The sequence below is a fragment of the Calonectris borealis genome, chromosome 14 (genome assembly GCF_964195595.1).
Source record: "Calonectris borealis chromosome 14, bCalBor7.hap1.2, whole genome shotgun sequence".
Lineage (NCBI taxonomy): Eukaryota > Metazoa > Chordata > Aves > Procellariiformes > Procellariidae > Calonectris > Calonectris borealis.
This window is the reverse complement of record NC_134325.1, coordinates 1317031-1340635: the sequence shown is the minus strand read 5'-3', so window position 1 is coordinate 1340635 and position 23605 is coordinate 1317031. Positions and strand designations below refer to the sequence as shown.

General features: G+C 54.3%; 1 protein-coding gene across 8 annotated transcripts in view; it reads right to left on the bottom strand.

Moving 5' to 3' along the window:
- Positions 1-17391: 17391 nt before the first annotated feature.
- The window catches only part of LRRC56 (leucine rich repeat containing 56), a 67976-nt gene continuing 61762 nt past the window's right edge, over positions 17392-23605 (bottom strand). For 6 of the 8 annotated variants that reach the window (XM_075162754.1, XM_075162757.1, XM_075162755.1 and 3 more), the window contains 2 exons: positions 21775-22126; positions 17392-21009 (listed from right to left, as the gene is read on the bottom strand). In XM_075162754.1, the coding sequence (XP_075018855.1) occupies positions 20841-21009; positions 21775-22126 (521 nt within the window). In that variant the 3' untranslated portion in view covers positions 17392-20840. The remainder of the gene's footprint in view (positions 21010-21774; positions 22127-23605) is intronic. The other 2 variants (XM_075162762.1, XM_075162760.1) reach the window with 2 other exon arrangements.

Genomic DNA, 23605 nt, shown 5'->3' with positions numbered 1-23605 from the left:
TAGAGTGACCTCAGACCTGCTTTTAAAGGGCGATGTGGGTTGTTCTGCTTATTCTTGGTTAAAACCCAACAAGTCTTTGCAGCCTGCAAAGAGCGAAGGAGACGGTGATGACAGTGAGACTGGAGGTGACAGCCGTTGCTTAGGAGAGCCATTCCCATGCAAATCAGGGAGAGGAGATAAATCAGAGCGGCGTGGGGAGGGGAGCAGCTTCAAGGGTAACCGGTTAGCGAGGTGGAGGGGTGCCGAAGGGTTAAAGGGTTTTACTGAACGCACAGAAGAGACTAAATGGATCGGAGAGTAAAAATCCAATTAGGAGATCTAACAGGAAGAAGCCAAGCCCTGAAACAATAAAGATAATAGTTTTAGCTGCCAAAGAAAAGATTAGAGCTGAGTGGTGAGAGCAGATTTGCGGTGGGGCCAAGAGGAAGGAAAAATTGTAGCAAAAAAACATAAAAAAAAAAAAAAAGAGTTATTGTTCCTCAAGACAGATTCATATTACAGCCTCACCTGCAGCAAAGTTCATCTCGGGACCCAAACTGTGCGGCTGGTTCTTGCTTTTATAATAGGCTAAATGCCTTCAAAGAAGTTTGAAGTTCCAGTTTGAGTCCATAACTGACTTATCGGCATGAAAGAAGCCAGGAGAGAATTGACCACAGTGAGGTTTGCTTGCTTGCTTTGCTTTTCTATGTTGACTTGTAAATACGTTTTACCCGGGATAAAAGCAAAGGGAAGGAGCTGGTACAGCACTACATGTGTTCCCTCCAGCTCTCGGGCAGCACCAGGCTCTTGCCTACAGTCCCTTACACACCACGGGGTCTCTGCAGAAAAATCAAGCAGATCTAACACTGGGGGGACGGCTTTGCGGTTAGGAGACAGCCCAACGCTCGTCAGAGCACCCAGACGTCACCTCTACTCTTCAGAGGAGAAAGAGTCCTGGATAAAAAAAAAAAATCTAATAACAAGCTGGTTATGCGTGGTATGCGGTGCCAATTACTTAAGCGAACGGGATCACAGGAGCTGGCACAGCCTGCGGCCAAGAAACAGCAGCATCTGGAGGGAGCGAGAGCCGCAGGGGAGGAACGCTCGCCAAGCCACCGTGCTGACCTGTGCCCCGAAAGGCACCTCTTCGCAGCCTCAAACCCAAAATATAACAGGGCAACACGGAGAAGGGGATGAAGGAGGATCAAAGGTCTGGAGGAGCTTCCCTGCAAGCAAGGACTTGTGCAGGCCAGGACTTCTCAGTCTGGAAAAGACATGACTGAAGAGGTTATGGTAGAGGGCTACGCAACCATGCATGGCCCAAAGAAGCTTGTAGGGATTGGCCTTGCTGCCTCTTCCCAGTGCAAAAATTGGGGCTGATTTCAAAGCATGCAGGTCCTCCTGCGGTGGGGGACAGACCTGGGGAATTCCTTGCCCAAGGATGCTGTCGGCTGTGAGCGTTCACATGTGTTCAAGACGAGACTGGACAAGTTGGTGGGGAAAAAGAATCATCTAGATTAATAAATACAGACACATGCTGTTTAGGAAGCATGTGGGGCTGTGCTCTTGACCTGCGAATGGTGAGGGGACATACGGGCCACACTCTGCCCAGGTGGACCTCACTCCTGGAGGAGATGACAAGGGGTGGAATCGAGGGGGAGCTAAGCAACATGCCCTTGGGAGCTCCTACTGCTCCACTGCTCCCTGAGGGCTCCCTAGGACACTCAGCGATTCAGACCCTTGGTCTGACCGAGTACAGGAGTTTCTCCTTACTCATGGCTAAGCAGCCAGATGGATCCCAGCCTTGTCCCATTAGGTCTCCCAGGACCAGAGCTGCCCTACAGCTTACCCCCAGGAAAGCCTGACAGCGAGCGATCTCTCCCTGTAGTGCGTGTCCTCAACTCCTACCCTACATCAAAGAAACCAAGCCGCAGCCTCAACCAACTTAGTGCCAAAAGGTGATTGGTTATACTCAGCAGAAACAGAGGTCCTTCCACGGAAGAATCCCACCAAGCCTACAGAGGATCATCCATCTCTTAGAGGGTTGAAGCTCCATCTCCAACGCAACCCTATTCAGCCCACGGCCGTGTTTCTCCGCCACGCAAAGCACACTGCCCACATTAGACAGCACAAAGCCACCACCTCCCTCCTCCGACCCGCTTGACGGGAACACGCTCTCGCCAGTGCCGGCTCCCAGCTGGGAAGAAGAAACCGTTGCCAGCCCCATGCCAACCCCTGGGGCAGCGGGTCCCCCTGCCAACTTCATGTGTGATGAACCACATGTAATATTTGCTAGTTCAGGCAACCGCAGAGCTTTAATGTTTAACGAAGTGACGTCTGCACAGGCGCGGGGGCAGGAGACGGCAGGCTGAAGCTCGAGATGCCCATGTGCTCCTGTTGTCCCTCCCATACGATGCTTCCTTGACCGTCCCTCTGACCTTCCCTTCCTCTGGATACACACGAGGAGGGACGTGATGGCAAGCCAGATGCTGCGGTCTGGCTTTTATGGCCTCGTGGGATCGCCAATCCCAACGAGGGGTGCCAGGCACCAGCCAAACCCATGTTTGGTCTGTGTCTTGTGCTTATTGGGAACTACCTCATCTTGGCCAAAAGAAGGACCATGCAACCTCACAGAGAGGTCTTTTCAAGTTCTCATGAAGCCAAAAAATGCCAATGCCTCTGCCTGGCTTACATTTCGTTAGCCGGTGATCACCTCAGGGACCCCAGCCCCGCAGCACGGTGCTGCAGAAGCCGTGATAGACCCTACGCTGCCGGGACATCCCGGGAAGGCAACGGCAGAGGACGGTGCTGTTTAAACTGGAGCTGCTGCACTCGCAGCGCAGGATAAAAATCTTGCTTAAGCCAAATGTTAATGAGATGGCACAGGCTCTGGGCAGGCTTTGTACTTTTTTTCCCCCCGGATTAAGCAGCGGCATGTGAGGACCGGGGAGCTGAAGGGCTGACAGCTGAAGGTTAACATCAGGTCAACAAGCTCTTTTTCTCTGCCTTTCAGCCCCGAGACCCTGAGGCGGGGGGGGGTTACCTAGAGCAAACATTTTTAAACAGGCAGTTCTCCTTTCTTCCCGGCCTCTTTCCTTTTCTCGCAGAGAAACCCTTGGGTCTGAAAGCCAACTTGGACGCTGCTTTGCCCTGAGCTGGCAGGATGCGGGAGCAATGGCAAGCCGTGGCTCTTCTCCCATCTAAAGTCCACCGGTCTCTCTTTCCCAGGATGAGCTCACTCCTACGCACCTGCAAGTGTCTGCAAGCACCTGAGCTGCGCGCAGAAAAGCAGCTTCAGCTCCTGACTCTGCGGTGGATTTCTTGGGTGATGCCAGGCGGGTTGTTCACAGACTGACTCAGCCACCCTCGGGTTTCCTCCTATTGCAGAAGCGTCACCGAGGTCCGGGCTCTGGCGTCTCCTCTCCAAAGCAGAGGTCATCACCCTTGTGGTGTGTGCCGAGACGGTGACGTCCCCGCTGGAGCGGTGGTTTCTGGTCGATCATCTGGGGGGTACCACAACTCAAACACTACAAGCGGGTTGTTTCCCCGGGTCCCGCTGTGCAGAGGGCTGGGGACTGCCCTGCCCTGCACCCAAAACCACCCAGTCTCGTCAACGGCGTTAAGGACAGTAGAGCAAAACACGGTACCTTAAAGATCTTTTTTGCAATGCAGATTTTGATGGATACAATTACTGTGCACCTTTTGAAGCGGTGACCCAGCAGCTGGGGGGCTTCCCCCGCGCAGAAAAGTGACTGTGGGGGCTGTTTCCTAAAGGAATCCGGCTGTCGGTGGGGGGACTTCAGAGGTGACCATGGCTGTCCAAGCTAAACCTGGGTGAGTGTGCTATGGGGACGAGAAGAAGTTCCCCAAGCCTTCCCACTGTCTCTGCTATGGGTGCATCAATGAGCAGCTTGGAGAGGAGGGAGAGGGGAGGGGACGGGAGGAAAAACAGATCATAAACCACCACACATACTTCTGCCGTCACCTTCTGGCCACTGCTTCAAGCCTCGTTAGCGTCCAGAAGTTGCATTGATTTAAAGCTGTTGGAGTAATTAAAGTGGAACAACTTACCCAGTCTTCTTTTTGCACAAATATATATATATATATATCTCCCTGTAAAATTAAAGCAGGATCCTTTACATTGGCATAACTTATTCTTGCCTGGGAAGGAGGTACCGGTACAAGATGCTTAAAAGATGTGTTTATATCAAGTGTTGCACCCCTTAAAAGACAAAAATATTTCACTTTCAAAACACCTGCCACATGTCTGACTGGTATTTATACCAATAAAAATGTCGCGTGTGCTCTTGGAAAATGAATCCAAAGTAATTAAGAGTGCAAATTTAGATTAGTAGAACTGCATTAAGTCTTTCCGTATACACTCTCATTTGAAATGTACACTCTTAATTCAGGTTAATTTATAATTCATTGAAAAAATCCTTAATTAAACTGAAGGGACCATTAGTCCATTATGTTCCAAATGAGACTGTCAATACAGCTCTCGGCTGATTTTATATTGCCTGTCATGATTACACCAGAACAGAAACACCTGGGGGTTTCCCTGGGCAGCCAAGGAACCCTCAGGGTCTGTGAGGGGACCTGGGGACAGCGACAGCACGCCCAAGCCTTTCCTCCAGCCCCAGTGCTGTGAGCAGAAGCACGACCGCTTGAGCGGAGAAATGGCCCTTTTGGGCTCTTGACCCTCCAGTCTCAACGTCTTCCCACCTCGCTGGTGCCTGTTGTCCTCTGGCGGGGCTTGGGAAGGGAACTGTTCACTTCCTAAGGGTGTGCGGGGAGGGACCCCCCCTGCATTCCCGTGGGGACCCAGATCCACGGGGATCCATGGTCAAAGCCTGTTTAGAAAGGCGTAGGTGCGTATTAAGGTTTTGCATGTGCCCACTGCTGTAGTTTACCCTGCACACAGCACGTATGGACCCCAAAACCGTACCTTGCCGAGCGCCGGCTAGTTGCCCATCGTCACTTGTACGGCAATAAAGCTTCTTCCCTGAAGCCAGCATCAATTTGGGGTATTTGGGCACCCCAGCCCAGCCAGAAAAAGGAATGGGGCAATCAGCATCCATGTCCCAGAGAGGAGGAAGCATGGTTCTGCTCCAGCCCATCACCCCACAGCAGAGGTGGACACGACAGCAGTGAGCACCAGCCTCAGCTCCTCGCACGAGCCTTTGGGCAGGCTGAGGGCAGAAGAGCTAAGCCCAGCCTGGGCCACACAGGGGGCTGCAGGGACTTGTGAACCCCCCTCTGCCCATAAACCCGCATCAATAACCTCCTCCTCTTCTCTTGTTTTAGTTCTGGTGCCAGGCAGGAGTCCCAGCTGAGAGTCAGGGTCTTTCTGCCAGTCCTCCTCTGAAGGGATTTTAATGAGAGCTTGTTTAGGCTTCTCAACCTAAATTGCTTTTCACCGGGCTTCCTTCTAAAACTGTTCTGCAAAGCGGGTCTGCTCCATGTGGGAAACTCTGAGGAGGCTGACAACTAGGGTTGAGCACCTGGAAAAAGAGCCGAGCTGAAATGTGCCCGCTTTTCCCCGAAAGAGCCAGCCCCGGGGGGCGGAGGGGGAGGCGAGGGTCATTGATAACCTGGCGTCTGGCAAAAGGCACCGCGTAGAGACTGGGGGACAAATCCAGGGGGACAGCCAGGCAGAGGAGAGCCTTCGTCTTCACTCTTCCCCTGGGATATGCTTATTTTTGAGATCACGCACCGGTTTTGCCTGGCAGGGAGGTTTTGGCGTTGCAGTGAAGTGCATGGGAGACTGCAGGGAGATGCCATCCACAGCAGATCTCCTTATTATCATGCGCCATTAGCAAGGCCGGTCCGACCAGGCGTGACACACTGGGCTTCTCTCCAACGCGACTGAGACCATACAGTGAAATATCGGGTGGAGAGCAGCCCCATTGCTCACGCCTTCTGCCCGCTTCTTGCTTTTGCTCCGGCGAGCGGAGCAAGTGTAAACTATCCCCTGCCATCACCAGCTGGGATTTGTCGAGGGTGAGCTGTGTCAAACTCATCCGACCGCCTCCTGCGGTGGAGCCACTGGCTTTGCAGGGAGGGAAAACGCAGGAGGCAACATATTTTGGTGTTAGTAAGACTTGAGGCATTGTTATGGAGAAAACATTCTCATAGGGAATGATTGTAGAGATGAAAAACACTATACAAGGAGCGCGCGGAGCATATTTACTGGTTGCTCAGGTCAAAACAAGAGAGGGCCCAAAATTGTTAACCCATTCGGGTATTCAGTTTGGAGATAACAGCAAATGGGAGGAATTGCCAGCACACCCGAGAAAGGGATGACGATTCCAAATGGTCTTGAGAAATCAGAGAAAGAATCTGGAACCGGCCCCCAGAACTTAATTCAACAGAAGTGAGGGTGAGGGGAGATGGGATAATCAGTCGGACAAATGTAGGATGGGAGGAAGAATTTCTATAGAAAAGGTGCTTTTGATAATAATCCATGGTATGTGTTAATCATGCTGTGTTGGGCGGTGTAAAACAGTTCCCTTGCATGGTTATCTGCGCTGTGCTGGTAACGCTTTTCAAGGGAGGTGAGAAACCCTCAAAGAGAGCTGAGCAATCAGATGGGGAGAAAAGTGATCAGGGAGGGGTTGGTAAAGGAACTGGGATCGTTTTGTCTAGGAAAGGGAAGGCTGAGGAGATATTTCAGGGCTGTGACGGAGACCCGGGTTTGTGCAGGCAGAACAAAAAGCAATGCTCTGCAGTGGGGGCAAGGGTGGTCTGGGCAGGACGGGGGGAAACACCTCTATCCCAGCTGTCAGGATTGCAAAAACCAGTGCCAGCGCTGCAGTGGTGGGATCTGGCAAGGAAAAAGTGCCAGGAGAGCCAGGGCAGGGCTGGGCAGCACGGTGTCACCTCCCCATGCCCCTTCCACCCGCCCCCTTCCTCCCAGCCCACTAAAAACTTGTGTTTCCTTTGACTCAGACAACAAAAAACCACTGGGAAATAGCTGCCTGGTATCGCGACGTGGCCGGTGAGAGCAAGCACCGGCGAGGTTGTAGGGAGCTTATCACGGACCTGTCTTCGTGCCCGGAGCTCACGATGCCAGCCGGTTTGCAGGCATTGACCGTGGCGGTTTGTAGCATGCACCCTGCAGAAAGGGGTGAACAAGGAACGGTGGTGGTGCCCGGGTCTGAGTATTTCCATTTATATCAGTGTCCCTTAGCCTTGCACGGTGGTGGTAGCTGTTAAAGCGATGGAAGCTTTTCCTAGAGCTACCAGCTCGGAGATGACACTACAGAATTATTCCATTCCTGCACGCCAAAGGCACAGACGATTACAATTTCGCTTCTGACTCCTACTCATCCCGCCTCGTGGAGATCAGATTAATCGTGGCACATGATCAAAGAGATTGAAGCGAAGAAACCAATAACCAAATGGCTGCAGTTACCCTGCTGCAGAACTTGGATGGAGATAAGGACTCTAATTTTGCTGCGAATTAGCCTGGGCTTGGAGAGGCGAGGGATACGGTGCTAACCCCATGTGTTTTTATCCTAACAAATACTCCAGCTGCCCTGTTTCGACGAGGACTCTGCTATTACATCGCTAGCTGCAAGAAAAAAATCTCACCGCCTTTTGGGAGAATAAAAGCAAAGTGTGAGACCCGTGAAAACGAGAAGGAGCAGAGCCGCAAAGAGACTTTCCCGTATGGCAAGTGCGCGTGGCTGCTCGGAGCACTTGTGGGCTGAAGCTCCTGGGCACAAAGCCCAGCGTGGCCGCGGGTCGCTGCGGACGGGCCAGCTGCAGCCCCTGCAGTGCCTTCCCCTGCAGCTGGGCACCAGCATCACACCGTCAGTGGGCCCCTAAACCCACCATCCCTCTCACGGGACAGAGCGGTTGCTTTCAAGGAGGGTTAGCACCCTCCAAGAGAAACTTGGCAGTGCGGGGCACGTGTATCCCACCCGCTCTTCCTCCCCTCCTCCTCCTCCTCGCCCGCTCCCGGCACACCACCCACAGAGCCCGCCGGCCGCCCTCGGCAGCTCCTCAGAGAGCTCCACCAAAGCGGAGCCAGATGGAGCTGCCAGCTCGCCCGTGCGAGATGGTAGAGGCTTTTCAAGCCGCCTCTTCCCGGGGCTGCCTACTCCCGCGTGGGAGGTGTAAGCGAGGCACGTGTTTCTTCCCCCGGCGAGCGGTCCTCCAGCGTGTCCCAGTGCCACCAGTACCAGCACTGAAACCTGTGCTTGGTGGTCCCAGAGCTGCCAAGCATCAAAGCCAGCTCAGAGAAGCACCATGTCACCTCTTCCAAATGCCCTCTGGGTGGAGAGGAATTCAAGGCAGAGCATCGCGGCTGCTGACCCAAAAGCAGAGGGATGAGGCTTTCATGGCCAACCTGTTGTGCAAAAAGCCTCGGCGTGCGCAAAAGCCCCGGCCACGGACCCTGACCTCGCTCACCGCCGCGTTGAAGTGGTGCCAGCAGCGGCGTTCCCAGCCTGGGAAGTGAAATTCCTGGGAAGCCCCTCCTCCTTGCACACTCCCACTTTTTATTCCCACTTACAACTTTGGGAGGACCACAAGAAAGAGCATCCGCCCCCGTCCCTTAGAGAGACCCACCCCAGGCATCCCTGCAAGGACAGGCTGGCTGCTGGCAGGGGAAGAGGTCCCTGCTGTGGTACATCTCCGTGCGGAGATGTGCAGGGTGAGAAGAGCCAGGACCACTGCGGGCCGGTGGCTCTGGCAAATCCCATCCTTAAGTAAAATCCTGTCTTTAATCCCCAGCATTTTGCTCCGTCAGTAAAGCCAGGCACACACGAGGGAGGAAGGACAGGCAGCCTGCCTGCACCCCAGCTTGCCAAAAAATGAATCCGGGTGCTGGCCACACCGCAGACACTTGCCTCAGGTTCCTGCGGGGCTTCGTTGCCATCCCGAGCCAGCTGCAAGCGGCAGTGCTGGGAATGCCGCCCTTGGAAGATGGGAAGCTGGTTTGGGACCGCACGGGAGCAGGCAGGGAGGCAGGCGTCGGGTTTGCGCTGCTGGGGAAGCGCAGCGCAGCCTTTCATGGGCTGGGTGAGCCGGCGTGAAGCAGGCTCGCGCGTCTCGCTACCATCGCCGCGGATCGGGCTGTCTTGACACATTTCTGGGAAGCTTCATCTGTGCGGGAGACGCACTTCTGGCCTCGGCAGCCTCACTGACTGGCGAGAGACTGGGATGCTCGGAGACGCAGCGCTTCCCTTGGGGGGGAGCGGGCAGAAACACCGCGTCCTGCCGTATTTTCATGCTGGGCTTTCAGCAATCGGATAAACTGTAGGCAAAAATCTCTTGTAAAGGGAGGAAAAACCCCTTTCACACCCAAAGCAGGAGGGCTGGGTGCTACCCTGGACCCCAGGGATGCTGCGTGGGGGCTATCACCTCCTTGGGAGCCTGCCAGGGCGGGATGCGGCGCGGCACCGCGTGCCCAGGGGGGCTGTGGGCTGCGAGCCGGTGTCAACCCAGCTGGAGCAGCACGCAACACCGGACAGCGAAGAGGACCTCCAGGCCACAGGCAGCCCCCTCGCTCCTCCCTTATCTCTTTAGCAAAGGCCCCTGCGGGGTCAGCCCAGGCCGACACAAGATGCAACCTTTAATTACACCAGTCCAGTTTTGCAACTACCATTGCTCATCACCGAAGAGCCGCGCTTGGCCCTCTCGGCTCTGCTCTGCTCTCCATCTCCGCACCATTTTTAGCTCAGCTGGTTGCAGCCTGCAGCGTTGGGCTGCTACCAAAGCATGTCATCGCTTTTTTAACGTAATCGCTTTTGCACCGCCACTGTTGCACGGGAGGAGGGCCAGCGCTGCGTTCAACTGGGGGATGTGGACTGGGTCCACCAGCTGTGATGGTGGTACCCGCCACCACCTCGGCCAGCGAGAGGGCTTAGGAGGTACCGTCCGTTGTGAGCAAGGGTGGTGGTTGTCACCTGCAGCAGACCCTACGAGTGACACCGGACACATGATAATAAAACAAATATACAAGAAAATCCCTTTCACCCCCTCTCCGCTGGCCTTCACCCGGGATGCGGGGCGCGTTCCTTCGCTGGCTCACCTTTCTCCATGGTAACAGATGGATGTTGCAGTCCCATCCCCCTTGGCGATGCTGGGCGGGCAGGCGGGAGACAGATGGCGACGGAGGGGAAAAGGGTCCAGATCCTCCCGAGTGGCAGAAATTGCAGGAATCCCTGATTGCCGGAGCCAAGACGCTGACCCGGAGCCGTGGGAGGGAGGGAAGGCGGAGGCGCGTGGCTCTGCCGAGCCCGGAATAGCAGAGCAGCTGTTAAGTTATCACTTGTAATTATTACAGCATATGGGAGGGAAAGAATAGCTCTCAAGGAGAGAAAAACAAATAAGGAAAAGGCGGGCTGCTGCAGGGCTGAGCCGCAGGGAAGAACGGCACTCGGCACCGCGGCAGGTCCCTGCCGGGTGGCAAGGGCGTCAGGGGACACGACCGGGACAGCTCTTCCCCCCTGCAGCCCCGGCAGGAGTTTGGGTGCAGGTATTTGCACCCGCAGCACCAGGCGCTCACACGGTGCCCGCTGCCCGCTCAGGGCCGTGGGTACGCCGGGGGGAGGATGACACTGGCTGGGACCTTTCAGAGGGATGGAGCCTGGTGTGGTCCCTTCTCCCATGCCCGACTCTGCTCCTCGCTCTGCAATTTGGCAGGAGCCGTCGGCTTCCGCGCCTGAGCGAGGCAGCGGGGCCGTGGGCGGCAGGCGGTAACGCTGGAGCACCGAGTGCCTGCACGCCGCAGTTTGGAGGGAGAGCGTCCAAATTCCTCATCTCGGGACGCTGGCAGCCCGTGTCCGGTGCTGCACGGGGAGGCAGGACCGGCAGCACGAAGCATCGCTGCTCACGCCGGCCCCGCAAAGACAAGGCAGGAGACTGCAGAGCCGGGGCAAACCCCTGCCCTCGGCTTCAGGACGTGCCCATGAGCCCGGGCACCCCAAAGCAGGGCTGAAGGGGAAAACCTCAGGAAAGCCCCAGGGACAGCCCGCTCCGGGGAAGGCACGGAGAAGGGGAGAGGTGACGCGCAGCAGCACGGGGGAGAGTGGGGAAATTCGGAGGTGATTAACGGTCTGTGAATGAGGAGCAATGACAGCCTCTCTTAATCTCTGCACCGCTTGGAAAATAAACTCTGTATCCCCTCGTGGCTGTTATTATTCTGAGCTTTCGTTATTAAGAAAAAAAAATATATTTGACAACAAGTCTTTGGAAACGTGGAGCCACTGGCAGTCGCGCCAGCTGCATCCCACCTTCAGGCTGCGGCGTGGGGACAAGGAGTGGCAAAGGGATGCTCCCCCCTAAAAAAAGCCTGGGAGACTTAATGGAGAGAAATCTAACCATATCTGCCGTGTAGAAAACACAAAGATTTAAATTCACCGATTAAATTCACGGCCACTGAGCTACAGATTGCTGGAGAGCATTTTGGCCCCTTTTGATGTTTGCTTGTCCTGTGCAACAGGCACGGGGCCGCAGAGGTGGGGCAGGACGAGCAGGAGACGTTACTTGTCCTGCTCCTGGGCTCTGATGGCTTTTCCCCGGGCATCTGCGACCGGCTGCAATTGGAGATGGCGCAGGACCAGGGGCGAGGGGGTTGGGGGTTAAGGTTAGGGCATTAGGATTTGCTCTGCAGAGGTATTCTTACGCTCTCATACTCACCTCTCTCTTGCTTTTGAGCTTTACTTAATTTCTGGCTGCTGCTGCCTCCTCCCCGACGGCATCATGAATATCCTCAGAGCAGGTGAATCGGCACCTGCCTGCTCACCTAGATCAATGCCAGCGTGTCCCTGGGTCTCTCATCCCACGCCAGCCTGATCCCGTTGCAAAGAGCCGGTGGCTCCGGTGAAAAGTGCCAACATCTGCCCGAGCAGGAGATGGGGAACCCTGGACCCCCTGGGCCGATGCGCCAGGACCAAAGCACGCCGCTCCCGGACTGAAGCCAAGAGCTGTGAGCGATGCCTCCCGGAGGTGGGCAGGACACGGGTGTTGACGGGTGCTGAGCACCTGCTGGTCCCATGGGAGCCTGGGAGATGCCCTTCTGCTCTGGTACCCCTCCTGGGCGTGCAGCACGGGCAGCTGCTGAAGAGCGATGATGCTGCAAAAGAAGCCACGGCAGAAGCACTGGAAATAGGAAAGATGGTTCAAGCTCCGTGATCCAGAACCGGAATAAATCGCACGTGGCAGGCAACAGCCCCAGCGCCCGTTAAATGAGCCAGTCAAACCCTGCCAGCGTCCCGGGATCCTTGCCGAGAGAGGTGCGGTGCTTGGAGAAAGCAGGACCAGCTCTGCAGCTAGCACAGAGAAGTCGGCCTGGGTGAAAATCAGAGAGGCAACATCAGTTTGCATCGGCTGGGAATCCGGCCCGATGCTTTGTAAATCACTGGCCCTGCCAGAAGGGCTGACCCCCCCGCCCCGTGCACCCCGGGCTGCGGCTCGAGGGCTTGCCTGGGTAACACCTCCATGGGCAGAGAAAAGGACTTCTGCTGCCTTCCTGCGGGGTGAAACGCGGCTTGACCGCTGACGGTGTGGGAGTGAGCGAGAACACAACGGAACCTGGGGGTGCTCTCCACTGCACCGACAGCTCAGAAGAGAGGGAAGCAGCGAGGCTGAGATTTGCAGAGCCTCTTCGTCCTCGTCTTCTCCGTCTGCGGTGACCCAGGGCAGGGAAGGGCTGCAGCAGGGCAGATGAGAAGATGACCCTGTCCTGATCCTGGCTGTTGTTCCCGGTGTGCAGCATTTTTCTTGTAAGGGCTGACAGCTCCCGTACCCCAACCCTGGAAGATGCTCGCCTTGGCAAGACCGTGCAACGTCAGCAGAGTCATTCGGGTGGTCTGGAAACACCACGCTCTGCTCTAACCTCTCTGCTCTTGAGGGGGTGTTGCTTTGGAGGGGGATCCATCACTGCTGCCTTGTCATTAGTTCCACGTCTGCTCCAGCAGCACGGCAGCGTGGTGCTCCCAACCTGACTGCTTGTCGTGGTTTAACGCCGGCCGGCAACTCAGCCCCACGCAGCCGCTCGCTCGCTCCCCCCCCGGTGGGATGGGGGAGAGAATTGGAAGGGTAAAAGTGAGAAAACTCGTGGGTTGAGATGAAGACAGTTCAATAGGTAAAGCAAAAGCCGCGCACGCAAGCAAAGCAAAACAAGGAATTCATTCACCACTTCCCACCGGCAGGCAGGAGTTCAGCCATCGCCAGGACAGCAGGGCTCCATCACGCCTAACGGTGACTTGGGAAGACAAACGCCATCACTCCGAACGTCCCCCCTCCTTCTTCTTCCCCCAGCTCTATATGCTGAGCATGACGTCACATGGTATGGAATAGCCCATTGGCCAGCTGGGCCACCCGTCCCGGCTCCCTCCCAGCCCCCTGCGCACCCACCAGGGCACGGGAAGATAAAAAGTCCTTGATTAGCGTAAGCACCACTTAGCAACAACTGAAACATCAGTGGGTTATCAACATTCTTCTCCTACTACATCCAAGACGCAGCACTACACCAGTTAACAGGAAGAAAATCAACTCCATCCCAGCTGAAACCAGGAGACTGCTGCTGCCGGCATGTCCACCCCGCCCCGTGCTGCCCACCGCAGCATGCTCCTTCCTCTTCTCGCGGAGCGCCTTCCTCCTGGGGCAGATCTCCCAAAGCTTTCCCCCTCTTGCTCCCACGGCAGTTTCACCTTTGCTTTCTCTCTCCCTGAACCTGCCAACGACGCAGCTCCTTCACGTGGCAGATGGTGCAGCCGCGATTGCTCGTACCCTCGGTTAGCGCGTGCCCCGGCACAGCCCTGGTCCTCGACCAGCCCAGGGCACGCCCAGGAGGCAGCACACGCTCAGCTCTGTCCCCACCGGCGGCATGGCCGGGGCCGATGTGTTTTGGCTGGTGGGGAGAGCGCAGGTACCGTGGTACTCGCCTTCAGGCCCCTGCCACGGCTCTAGATGTCCCCTGGGGTGAGGATGGTGCTGGTGACAGGAGCCTGCAGCAGCAAGGTGGCCCAGGGATGGAGAAGGGACTGGGTTAGCGCTCGCTGTTGGGGAAGAAGGGTCTGATCCTGCCCGCAGAGCAGCAGTAAGAATTTGGGCATTGATTTTGCCAAGCTCCACGCAAGGAAAGGGCTGGGACAGTGACATGGGCTGGGTGGTGGCAGACGTTGAGCCCTCAGGACCAGCCCTCACGGCCTCTGCTGTGAAGCCCCTTGCAACCCGCCAGGGTCTCCCAGCGCCGTCCTGCCATCAAGATCCCTGTGGTGGGAAAGCCATGGAAGAGCACCAAAAAACCGCAAACCCTGCCCAGCTTGCACCGCGCTTCCAGCGAGGTCCTGCCCGGGAGGTAGCAGGGTGCCAGCAGGCAGTGGGCTCAGCTGGGCGAGAACCAGGAGCAGGGCAGGGGGAGAAGGATGGAATAGATGAGGGTGGGGATAAAGGGGAGAGAAGTGGCAGAGAGCTTTAACACAGCTGGGCTGGGAGAGGACTGGTTTCAGACTGGTAGACCTGGCAGCAGGGATTTGCCCAGCGGCGCTGGGGAGCACAGCCCCCGGGAAGCTCTGCCTGCTCTGCTGGGCTCCAGAGACGAGAAGTCCCTGGTCAACAAGGGAGGAGAAGCTGGAACTCAAGTTGTGCACGGTCTAGAGCCTGCTTGCAGCTTGCAACTGTGGCCTGCGACAAAGAGCATCTCTTTAAGACGTGCTGGGATTGCAGGTAGCATCATCAGATGCCCTAGAGCACCACCGATGCCCTAGAGCACCACGGCTTTCCAGTGCCGAGACAGGCGTCGGGGATGTTCTCCATTGCATTTTGTGGGCATTGCAGGTTTCCTAAGGAAATATTTCCAAATAAGTCGCATGTGATACGGCAAGGCGCTACCAGCATAGCGCTTCGGGGGCATCACACAAGGCCAGCACGCTGAATGCTGGAGAAGGTAAAAAAGAAAACGTTGAGCCCACTGTGTGCCGAATGCTTCCCAAACACTCTGTTGCTGCTCGGGTTGGTTTCTGAGTCTTTTTACTTTTAAAAGTTACACTTGTGAGACTCTCTTCTTCCCTCTAGCGTCCATTTCAAGATATTCCTCTTGCTCTTCAGCGAAAGTGGTGGCTTGCCTGGTTGCATGTGCAGTCACTCTCTTCCTCAGGCGCAGGTTTTACATTTATAAATCATAGAATCAAAGAATAGTTTGGGTTGGAAGGCACCTTTAAAGGCCATCTAGTCCAACCCCCCTGCAATGAGCAGGGACATCTTCAACCAGATCAGGTTGCTCAGAGCCCCGTCCAACCTGACCTGGAATGTTCCCAGGGATGGGGCATTGACCACCTCTCTGGGCAACCTGTGCCAGTGTTTCACCACCCTCATCGTAAAAAATTTCTTCCTTATATCTAGTCTGAATCTCCCCTCTTTTAGTTTAAAACCAGTCCCCCTTGTCTTGTCGCAACAGGCCCTGCTAAAAAGTCTGTCCCCATCTTTCTTATAAGCCCCCTTCAAGTACTGGAAGGCCACAATAAGGTCTCCCCAGAGCCTTCTCTTCTCCAGGCTGAACAACCCCAACTCTCTCAGCCTGTCCTCACAGCAGAGGCGTTCCATCCCCCTGAATGATACTGCAACTCTCCATCCAGGAATCTGACACTTTATTTTTCTGGTTTACGCTGTGCCGTGCAGGAGGATCCCGTTGCAAGGCCGTCATCCCCCGGCATGCTTAAAAAATTATCTCCATTGCTCCCTTAATTTTAGCACGATCACGCCGAGCTGCAGCTGGGGATGCGCGGGCGCAACGAGGTTTTTGATGGCAACGGGGAGAGGACTTGCCTGTGGCGGATGCCTTGTTTGAGGGACGGGTCAGAACAAGGCTCTTGTTGCCACGCTGCACCTCCTCTCAGACCACACGATTTGTCCTCGGGCCGTAGGAAACCAGCGCAGAGCTGAAAAGTGACTCTGCTGCCCCTCGGGCTTGATCAAGGCTGTCACCGCAGGGTTGTCTTTCTTCTAGTGACAGCTAGAGACCTCCCAGGCAGGTTCTCCACTACCTGGGTCACCTCCCAGCTAGCTGGAGTGGTTTCTAAGAGTCCAGCCAGCATTTCCTCCTTTGGGGGCAGAGAGAACAGACATCCCCCTCCTTCGGGGACCGCAGGGGACCCGCAGCCCCCCTCTCCCTGGAAGGTCCGAAAGCTTCGCAGGCTGCTCAGGGAGCCACGTTCACTGACAGGAGGTGCGCTGTCCCCAGCGGTCACACGCTCCCCTGCCACCTCCGCTCTTCAAGGCTGGTCCTTTGCCTCAGCCAGGAGAGGAAAGACCTTTACCTTCACATTTCCAGCATCCCCCTCCAACTTTAGAGGAGCAAGATGCTGGCCAACAACCAAAACATGGCCAGGACACTCTGGAAAGCTATCGCAGGGCAGGATTCATCTCACCTGGCATTGGGTGGTACCGAGCAGACATCTAAGCCATCTTAAGCCCCGTTTTATCAATGGAGAGACTGGCACTACTGGAGCATGAACCATCTGACTAATCATACCCCAGAAGCGTCTGTGTCCTACCACGGGTGCAGACACTGCCCATGGCAACGAGACCGAGCACGTCGGGCTCTGAACACGGTGGCAAGCCAAGGAACCAGGTAGGAAATGATCCTGAGCGGACCTGTTGTTTGCGTGTATTTGAAGAGGAGGTGTGTGCGAGACTTTCCCTCCTGAATGCCTCCTGGACTTCCTCCTCCTTGGCAGCCAAAGAAGGTACCTCCTCTTCATCTAGCGATGAAGATGCATTTGTTCCAAGTGCAAAGCAACCCCAAGCCTTCAACATGAGTAACAGCCTCGGTAACAAGCACGATGCCACCCTGGACACGCTGCCTTCAGGAGGAAGGATTTTCAGACACTGAAATAACTGCCTGGCTGGCACGCAGCTCCCCACTTCTTTCTCTGATTATTTTTTAAAGCTCTGGCTGAGCAGAGCCTTTCAGAATGCAGGGCAGCACCAGCCTCTCCAGCAGAGCTGCGTGCGGGACACCAGCTAAGTGATGCTGAAAGGCCTCCTCGATGGACTCTGCTTCTGCTAACGCCGAAGCACCATCGCTTTGGGCCAAATCCCTTTGCTCCAAGCCCTGCTCCCTGCAGGGCAGCTGCCCCAGCTAACCACCCCCTCCCCATGTGCTGGTGAGACTTAGCTCCTGGCAGAAAACTCTTCCCCGCGGCACTGATTTATGAATAGGTGAGGGGGGAGCAGTCCTCACCCCTCTCTCCTGCTTGCACACAAGATATCAATTTGGCAGCCAGCAGCAAATCCCATTAAGGCAGCGAGATATTTAAAGGCATCAGCAGCTCCTGGCCCATTACAAGAACGAGGGGACGGACCCTGATAACGCACATCCGAATCTGGTTGCATCCAACTGGAAGCAAGGATCCTACCGAGATAAATATTAATAGAGTTTGCAAAGGCAGGGATGGGAATAAGTTCATTTATTAAATGACTTTGTCCATATTCAAGGGACCAACACGGGATTTTAACAGGGGAAACAGCGACAAGAAAACTCACGATGAAACTCCCCATATATTTCCCTTTTGGGCCAAGAGAACCGGACTCATGGGTAGCCCATCGTGTCTGACATTTCCTAATCAGCCTATTAAAGCCCTGACTGGCTTTTACATTTTCTAGATGAAAAAGGTGGAAAGTGGATGAGCAGAGGCTAAAACCAGAGCAATAATTTCCTCTGTGGATCTGTTATAGCTGCGAAGATCCCATCTGCAACAGCCCTGTTTATTTGGCTTGTCCTGGAAACTGCGACAGAGAACAGCGCGGCAGCTCTGGGAAACCCTGAGGTGCACCCGCTACCGGCAGAGAGGAGACTACCAGCCCTTCTGCCCCGCGAGGTCGGGCTGGGATCGCAAGCCAGCTTTCCTAACAAGCCTCCCTGCTGCTCCATGCGCGACAGCCTGCCACTGGGTCTCCTTACGCATTTAGCTTCAGGGCACTCTCGCCCATACCGCTCAGCAGGCGAGATCGCCCGGAAAGGACGCAACGAAGGTGGCACGCAAAAAACTCATTCCTCTGACGGAACCCTCCGCCAATGCTTGGCTCTGCTACCTGCTAAGCTTTCATGTGCTGAGAGTTAATTAGTCTTCCTCCGCTCCCTCTGCCAAAACCGTATTAACAAGATGCGTGCGTGACGGAGGGAGGTCAGATTCCTACTGGTGCCGCTGCTCTGCTGCCAAGTCACTTCGCCTTCCTTTCTGTATGGACGAAACCAGTCTCTGTGGTGCTGGGTAACACAGCTGGAGATCCCTCGGGAAAGCAACGCCCAAAAGCTAAGCGTTGTCGCTTCGCTGAGCACGGGAGCATCCTTCTCCGGCTCCTGCCCTGCGCTCTGGGCGGGTGGTCAGCCGCGCAGCGCGAGACCGAGCACGCCTCCCAGATAAGCGCGGGGCGTCCTGCCCGCAAGGTCCATCCGAGAGCAGAGCTTTTGCTTTCCTGCACGTAACCCAGAGGTTCCAATAAGGAGAGTGGCATCAAGATGCTGCTCCGCAAGTGCCCCAGGGCCCCCAGCTCCCGGCGTCGCCGCTTTCTGCTGCAGGACAGTGCCAGTAAAGCCACAGCGCTCCCACCGACGCTTCGCTGGTCAGGGCTGCCAGTCAGCTCTGGACACTAAACCCTCATGGTGGCACTGCCAGGACACAAGAGCACATGGCTTCAGGCCCGTCTTACATCCCACCCCTACCGACAGCATCTGAGAAGGCGCTGGGTCACCAGCCGACGCAGGGATCCATAGGCAGAGCGGACACCTCCTCCTGCGTTCACACACGCCACGCCACTACCCAGCACGCCACCCTACACCAGTTGGGCCATCAGGGGGGCAGAGCTGGCCAGTAAGGGGTGGGGTGGCTGTTTTGAAGGTCACACACTGCCTGCACCCCTGAGGGTTATCACTGGGGTACCTGGAGGGAAATTAAACCAGGAAACCCTGAGTTAAATGGTTTTGACGAAGCCCTCAGTGACTCTTTCTTCCCACACACGAGGGCAGAGCTTTCTTTCATTTCCCCAAGGCCTCTCTGCCACCACAGAGAAGGTCCCTGCCTCAGGCACGTACAGAGCCAAGCGGTGTTTGCCGCGAGATGAGCTCACAGGTGCTTTTGGGAGTATTTTCCAGATCCGTACCCAGAGCTTTGCATCTGCAGATGCAAACTGCCCCAGTTTCCACACACAAAAACCCACTTATGCTTTTTTTTCCCCTCCGCCCCTTTGAAATCAAAGATGCAAATTGAGAAGGAGGCTCTGAATATTTGGAGAAGACAGTCCTACCCGTCACCCACTGATATGACCCTGGGTATAGAGAAGGGCCTGATTGTCAACAGCGAGGGCTGCGGATGCCAAGTGGGGGGGGGGAAGGCGCAGAGCATTTCTGAAAACTACGCTGCCAATTTCTTCTTTCTTTTACAAGGTCAGATTTTTTGTTGGTAATGGTCATGGTCAGTGACACTGGCAAAAAGTCAATTTTAGGAACCAATTTAAGGACACAGGCACTGTTGTTGGGGGACATCTGACGGGAAATCCTGCCTGCATCCATAGTATTGCACAGAATCACATATTTTTAAATGATTTTTGATGGATGATTTCCTCTAGGACTCATCAAAACTGGGCAAACTAGCTTCAAGCTCCAGACTATGTTGTAGGAGAAAGTGGTGCAAGTACCACCACGAAAAGCTGAAGTTTTGGGTCTTTCTCTATTACTCTGCTCCTCTACGTTAAGCTGACCAGTAGGAAGATGACACAAACAAATTCATTAACTCATCATGTAATTACTGTTTTATCAACTGATCTAAAAATATATATCGAACATAGTAACTTAAACTGGAAAAAAAATGTGACGACGCTTGGTTTCAGACTGCAACATCAATGAAGTTGTAAGGCACAGTCATTTGGATCAGCATCTCACAGGCTGCAGTCACTAAAACAGATGTTTGAATCTCACCCGAATATAAAGCAAACGCCCTGTTGAAAAAACAAGAGATTATCGCCTTCTTCCCTGCCCTCGTCTTTGCTGCAGCATTGCTTAAAATTATTCAGTTACATGAAATTGGAAAGCCTATTTGACCTAAAAAGTCTAGAGGTGGGCTGCCTGACTCTAAAGGCGCACGCGGGGATGCTCTGACCCCTGCTTACGGGGGTCAGCTCTGCTATGAAGTTCCAGTACGCGATGCCTGTTCGTAGGAAGCGAGAGAAATCCTGCTGGGTAGCTACGGAGCAAACGAACATCTTTTAATATTGGGATGAGCCACTTGGTCAGCATTCGCTCCCACAGCAATGCAGGCAACCTCGGATGCCTGTGAAGGGGGGGCGTCAGCTCTGGAACCCCCCAGCCTTCCTGGGCTCTTCCTCGGGCAACGCACCCCTCCCTTACAACCCGCTCCGGCCAGCGCTTCCTCTCAAGCCCTTGGCTTTGTCCCTTGCGTGTTAAACACCCAGGACGGCAAAAGATACACCACAGGGCTACTGCTAGGCCAGGCGGCTGAGCCTGAGGGGGAATGCCCTGTGTCCCTGCCCTCCTCCAGCCCGCTCCACAAACTGCAGGCTCCGAGCTCCGCTTGGTCCCTGCCTGACTCACAGAGATGAGAGGAAATACGTTCGGACTTGTTCTGTTTTAGTGCATGAAGGCTGCAAAAATAACTACGTTTTTCTGTAATAGAGGTTGATTAGCTCTTCTGTTGATCAGCGGGTGCTCTTTAAAGAAAGCATTTCTGGACCAGCTGTAGCCGTAATTGAGGCCAATCATGTCATTTGTTTGAACTGCTCTGCTTGTGCAGCTCCGCGTTTAGCTTGCAGAAGCTGAAAGGTAGCATCGATCCTTTAAGACTGTGGTGTGTACGCGGCTCCAAGACACGCGGCCGCCTGGGTATCTTCTAGGGCCGGGGGCTTTTGTTCTGGGCTGCTGTTGAGGCAGTGGGTCTGCCTGGCAGGGACTGCAGCACGGCGTTCATCAGCCCAGACCCCTCCGAGGCTGCCGTGGGTGAGCAGGCAGCTGGCTGGAGGTGCTTGATCTCTCCAAGAGGGCTCTCATCCATGGCGGGCCTGAGGAAAAGAGAGAAACGCTGTGGTGAAATTGCACTCTGGGTCTGACTATCTGCATCCTCCCCGCCGGCTCTGCTGCCTCCCGCTCTGAAAACTGAAGCAAAAGCTGCCAGGCCTGGGAGCAGCGCAAGGCACATCAGCTTCCCGCACAAGGCATCCGCTCTCTGCTTATACTGCTCTATAACGACTACGTTAACTTCAGAATTAAGGTGTCACGTCACAACTCCTCAGTTTTATTTCTTCAAAGAAGCAACACGATGCTAATCTTACAGTAAGCGGGTTCAGGAATAACCATGTTTTGGTGCATGTGACACTTATCTAATGCCTACTTTATTTTCCAAAGCTCTTTCTGACATGAATTAATGTAAGATTCAAGGGAAAAAAAACGAAGTGGGATGTCAGGAACTTGTCCTGGGGTTTACCCGGGGAGAGTCTTGTACAAGTGCCACTACAACAGCTCTGCAACAGACATGGGCATCGGCCCTGCATGGGGAACGTGGGAATGGAGCAGTAAGAACACAGGAAAATTCTGGGCTATTATTAAAGAAATTACAAAATTTCCAATGCTCAAGCCATAAGGAACATGAGAAAATGTTTCATTTAGCGTTAGACATCAAAGGTAAATGTCAGCACAAATAAAAGGAGTTCTTTTTCGAGAACAGGCAGGAGACTCCAGAGACAACCCAGAAATCTGCTTTTTCCTGCTGTGAAGTCCCTTGTTTTCCCCAGACGCGCTGCAGGCAGTGCTGCCGGCAGCACGCATACCTGGTGCTTGTCGATCCAACAGCTGCCGGTCCCGAAATAAGCCTGTGCCGGCCGGTGGTCCCAGCGGGCTGGCGCTGCCCGCGGGATCCGGTGTGCTGGCTCAGGAGAGCAAGTTCCTTGCCCAGAGGCTGGGCTGAAGTTTCTTGATGAGCCCATGACTGGCATCGCTGTGTCCGCTGCCCGTCCTCCTCTTGGCTGGGTATTTTTAGGCGTCTTACCCTGTGGTTCCTCGTTTTCCAGGGTCTCGCTGCAACACCCGTTAGAGATGCGGGCGAAGGGCTTTTTGGAGGGGACGGAATTAGACAACGGTTCGGGTTGGAGAACACTGCACCTTCCTGAGCCGGTGAAGAACCTGAAACAGCGGGGGAAGCGCAGTGATTTACCAGTTCATCTTACTCTTAAATGACCGACCCAGTGAGCAAAAGGTGTCGGAGAACGCTGCGTGGTGGAGCTGGGTGGGCAGACGTGTCCCGGGGCACACAGCGATGCTGGCCTTGTTGAGTTGCGTCCTCTGATAGTCGGGGGGTTGGGTTACTCGGCGGCCTCCCTGCTGGTGATGTGCCAAGCACTGGAACTGCCCACGAGCCGTGCACGGCTCAAGAGGGACAGAACCTCCTGTTCCCAGGCAGGATCATACCTACATCATTCCTGGCCAGTGTTCGCACTGACTTGTTTTAAATACCTGAGGATCCCATCCAGCAATCTGAATTCAAGGCACAGGAATAATCACAGATGAGTGGATCCACTTTTTTTAATCAGAGGCAGAGGTGTAGGAATAAGATCTTGAGATTAGCCTTAAAATTGCAGAAAGTGCCTGACTGCTAGGGAAAATATTGCACTACACGCAGGGCTACCATATGGCTGTTCATATTTTAGCCCATGTAATCCTCAGGTGCAACATACAGAAAAGAAAAATCTTGTTGCTGACTTATGAATATAACGTGCATGCATATATGCTTAAAACTATTCTATATATAGCAGGGATCCGATTGCTCTTGTCTATTAAAAGAACCAAGTGTATCTAAGCGCCTGATGTGCAAGGTGCAGGGCAGGAACACAATCTAAAGAATGTGCCACCAAAAGCCAGGCCCAGAAAGTTCAGCTTTAGAGCTCCTGATTGATGGGGATGTATTTTACTGCTTAGGTAACCACATAAAGCTGATACAAAATTTTCACTGAACAGTTTCCATCGTACTATATGCTTTAAAAATGTCTAGATTTCATAGGGTTTTTTATTCATTTTTAAGTAAAGACACTCTGAAAGACTGGTATGTCTGAATCAAGAGCCCGAAATAAGACTCAACGACTTCCAAAGAGTGCAGATTATATGGATCTGATGCTGCAAACACTTTTACATAAGAGTGGTTTTGCTCAGATGACTTGTCCTTTCCTGGCCAGAAGGACCTTTCCAGCAACAAGTTTCTTCTGTGAGAAAATCACATTGGGTAGGACACACTTCTGCAGTTAAGTGTTGAGGCATTTAAATACCTCTCCAAATCTTGACACAGTCTCAAGTCACAGAGGTCAAGTGTATTTTTAACTGCCTTGCTGAATGAAGTCCATCAGTTGCTGAAGTTTTATCAGGTATTTGCTCTGCAAAACACACGTCTATTAGTGACAGCGGGCAACGGCTACTGTGTTTGTGATTATTCGAATCTTTGTTATCACGGCCAGCTGCTTGTGATTTGGGATCATCCGCCCCCCCCCTTAGATAACACCAGATTTCAAACCACTCCAAATCCTAGCAGATTTGGTTACCAGATGGGCAGATCTATGCCCAACCATTCACTTTTATAGTTCTGTAGGGCATGACACTGGTACACCTTGAGAT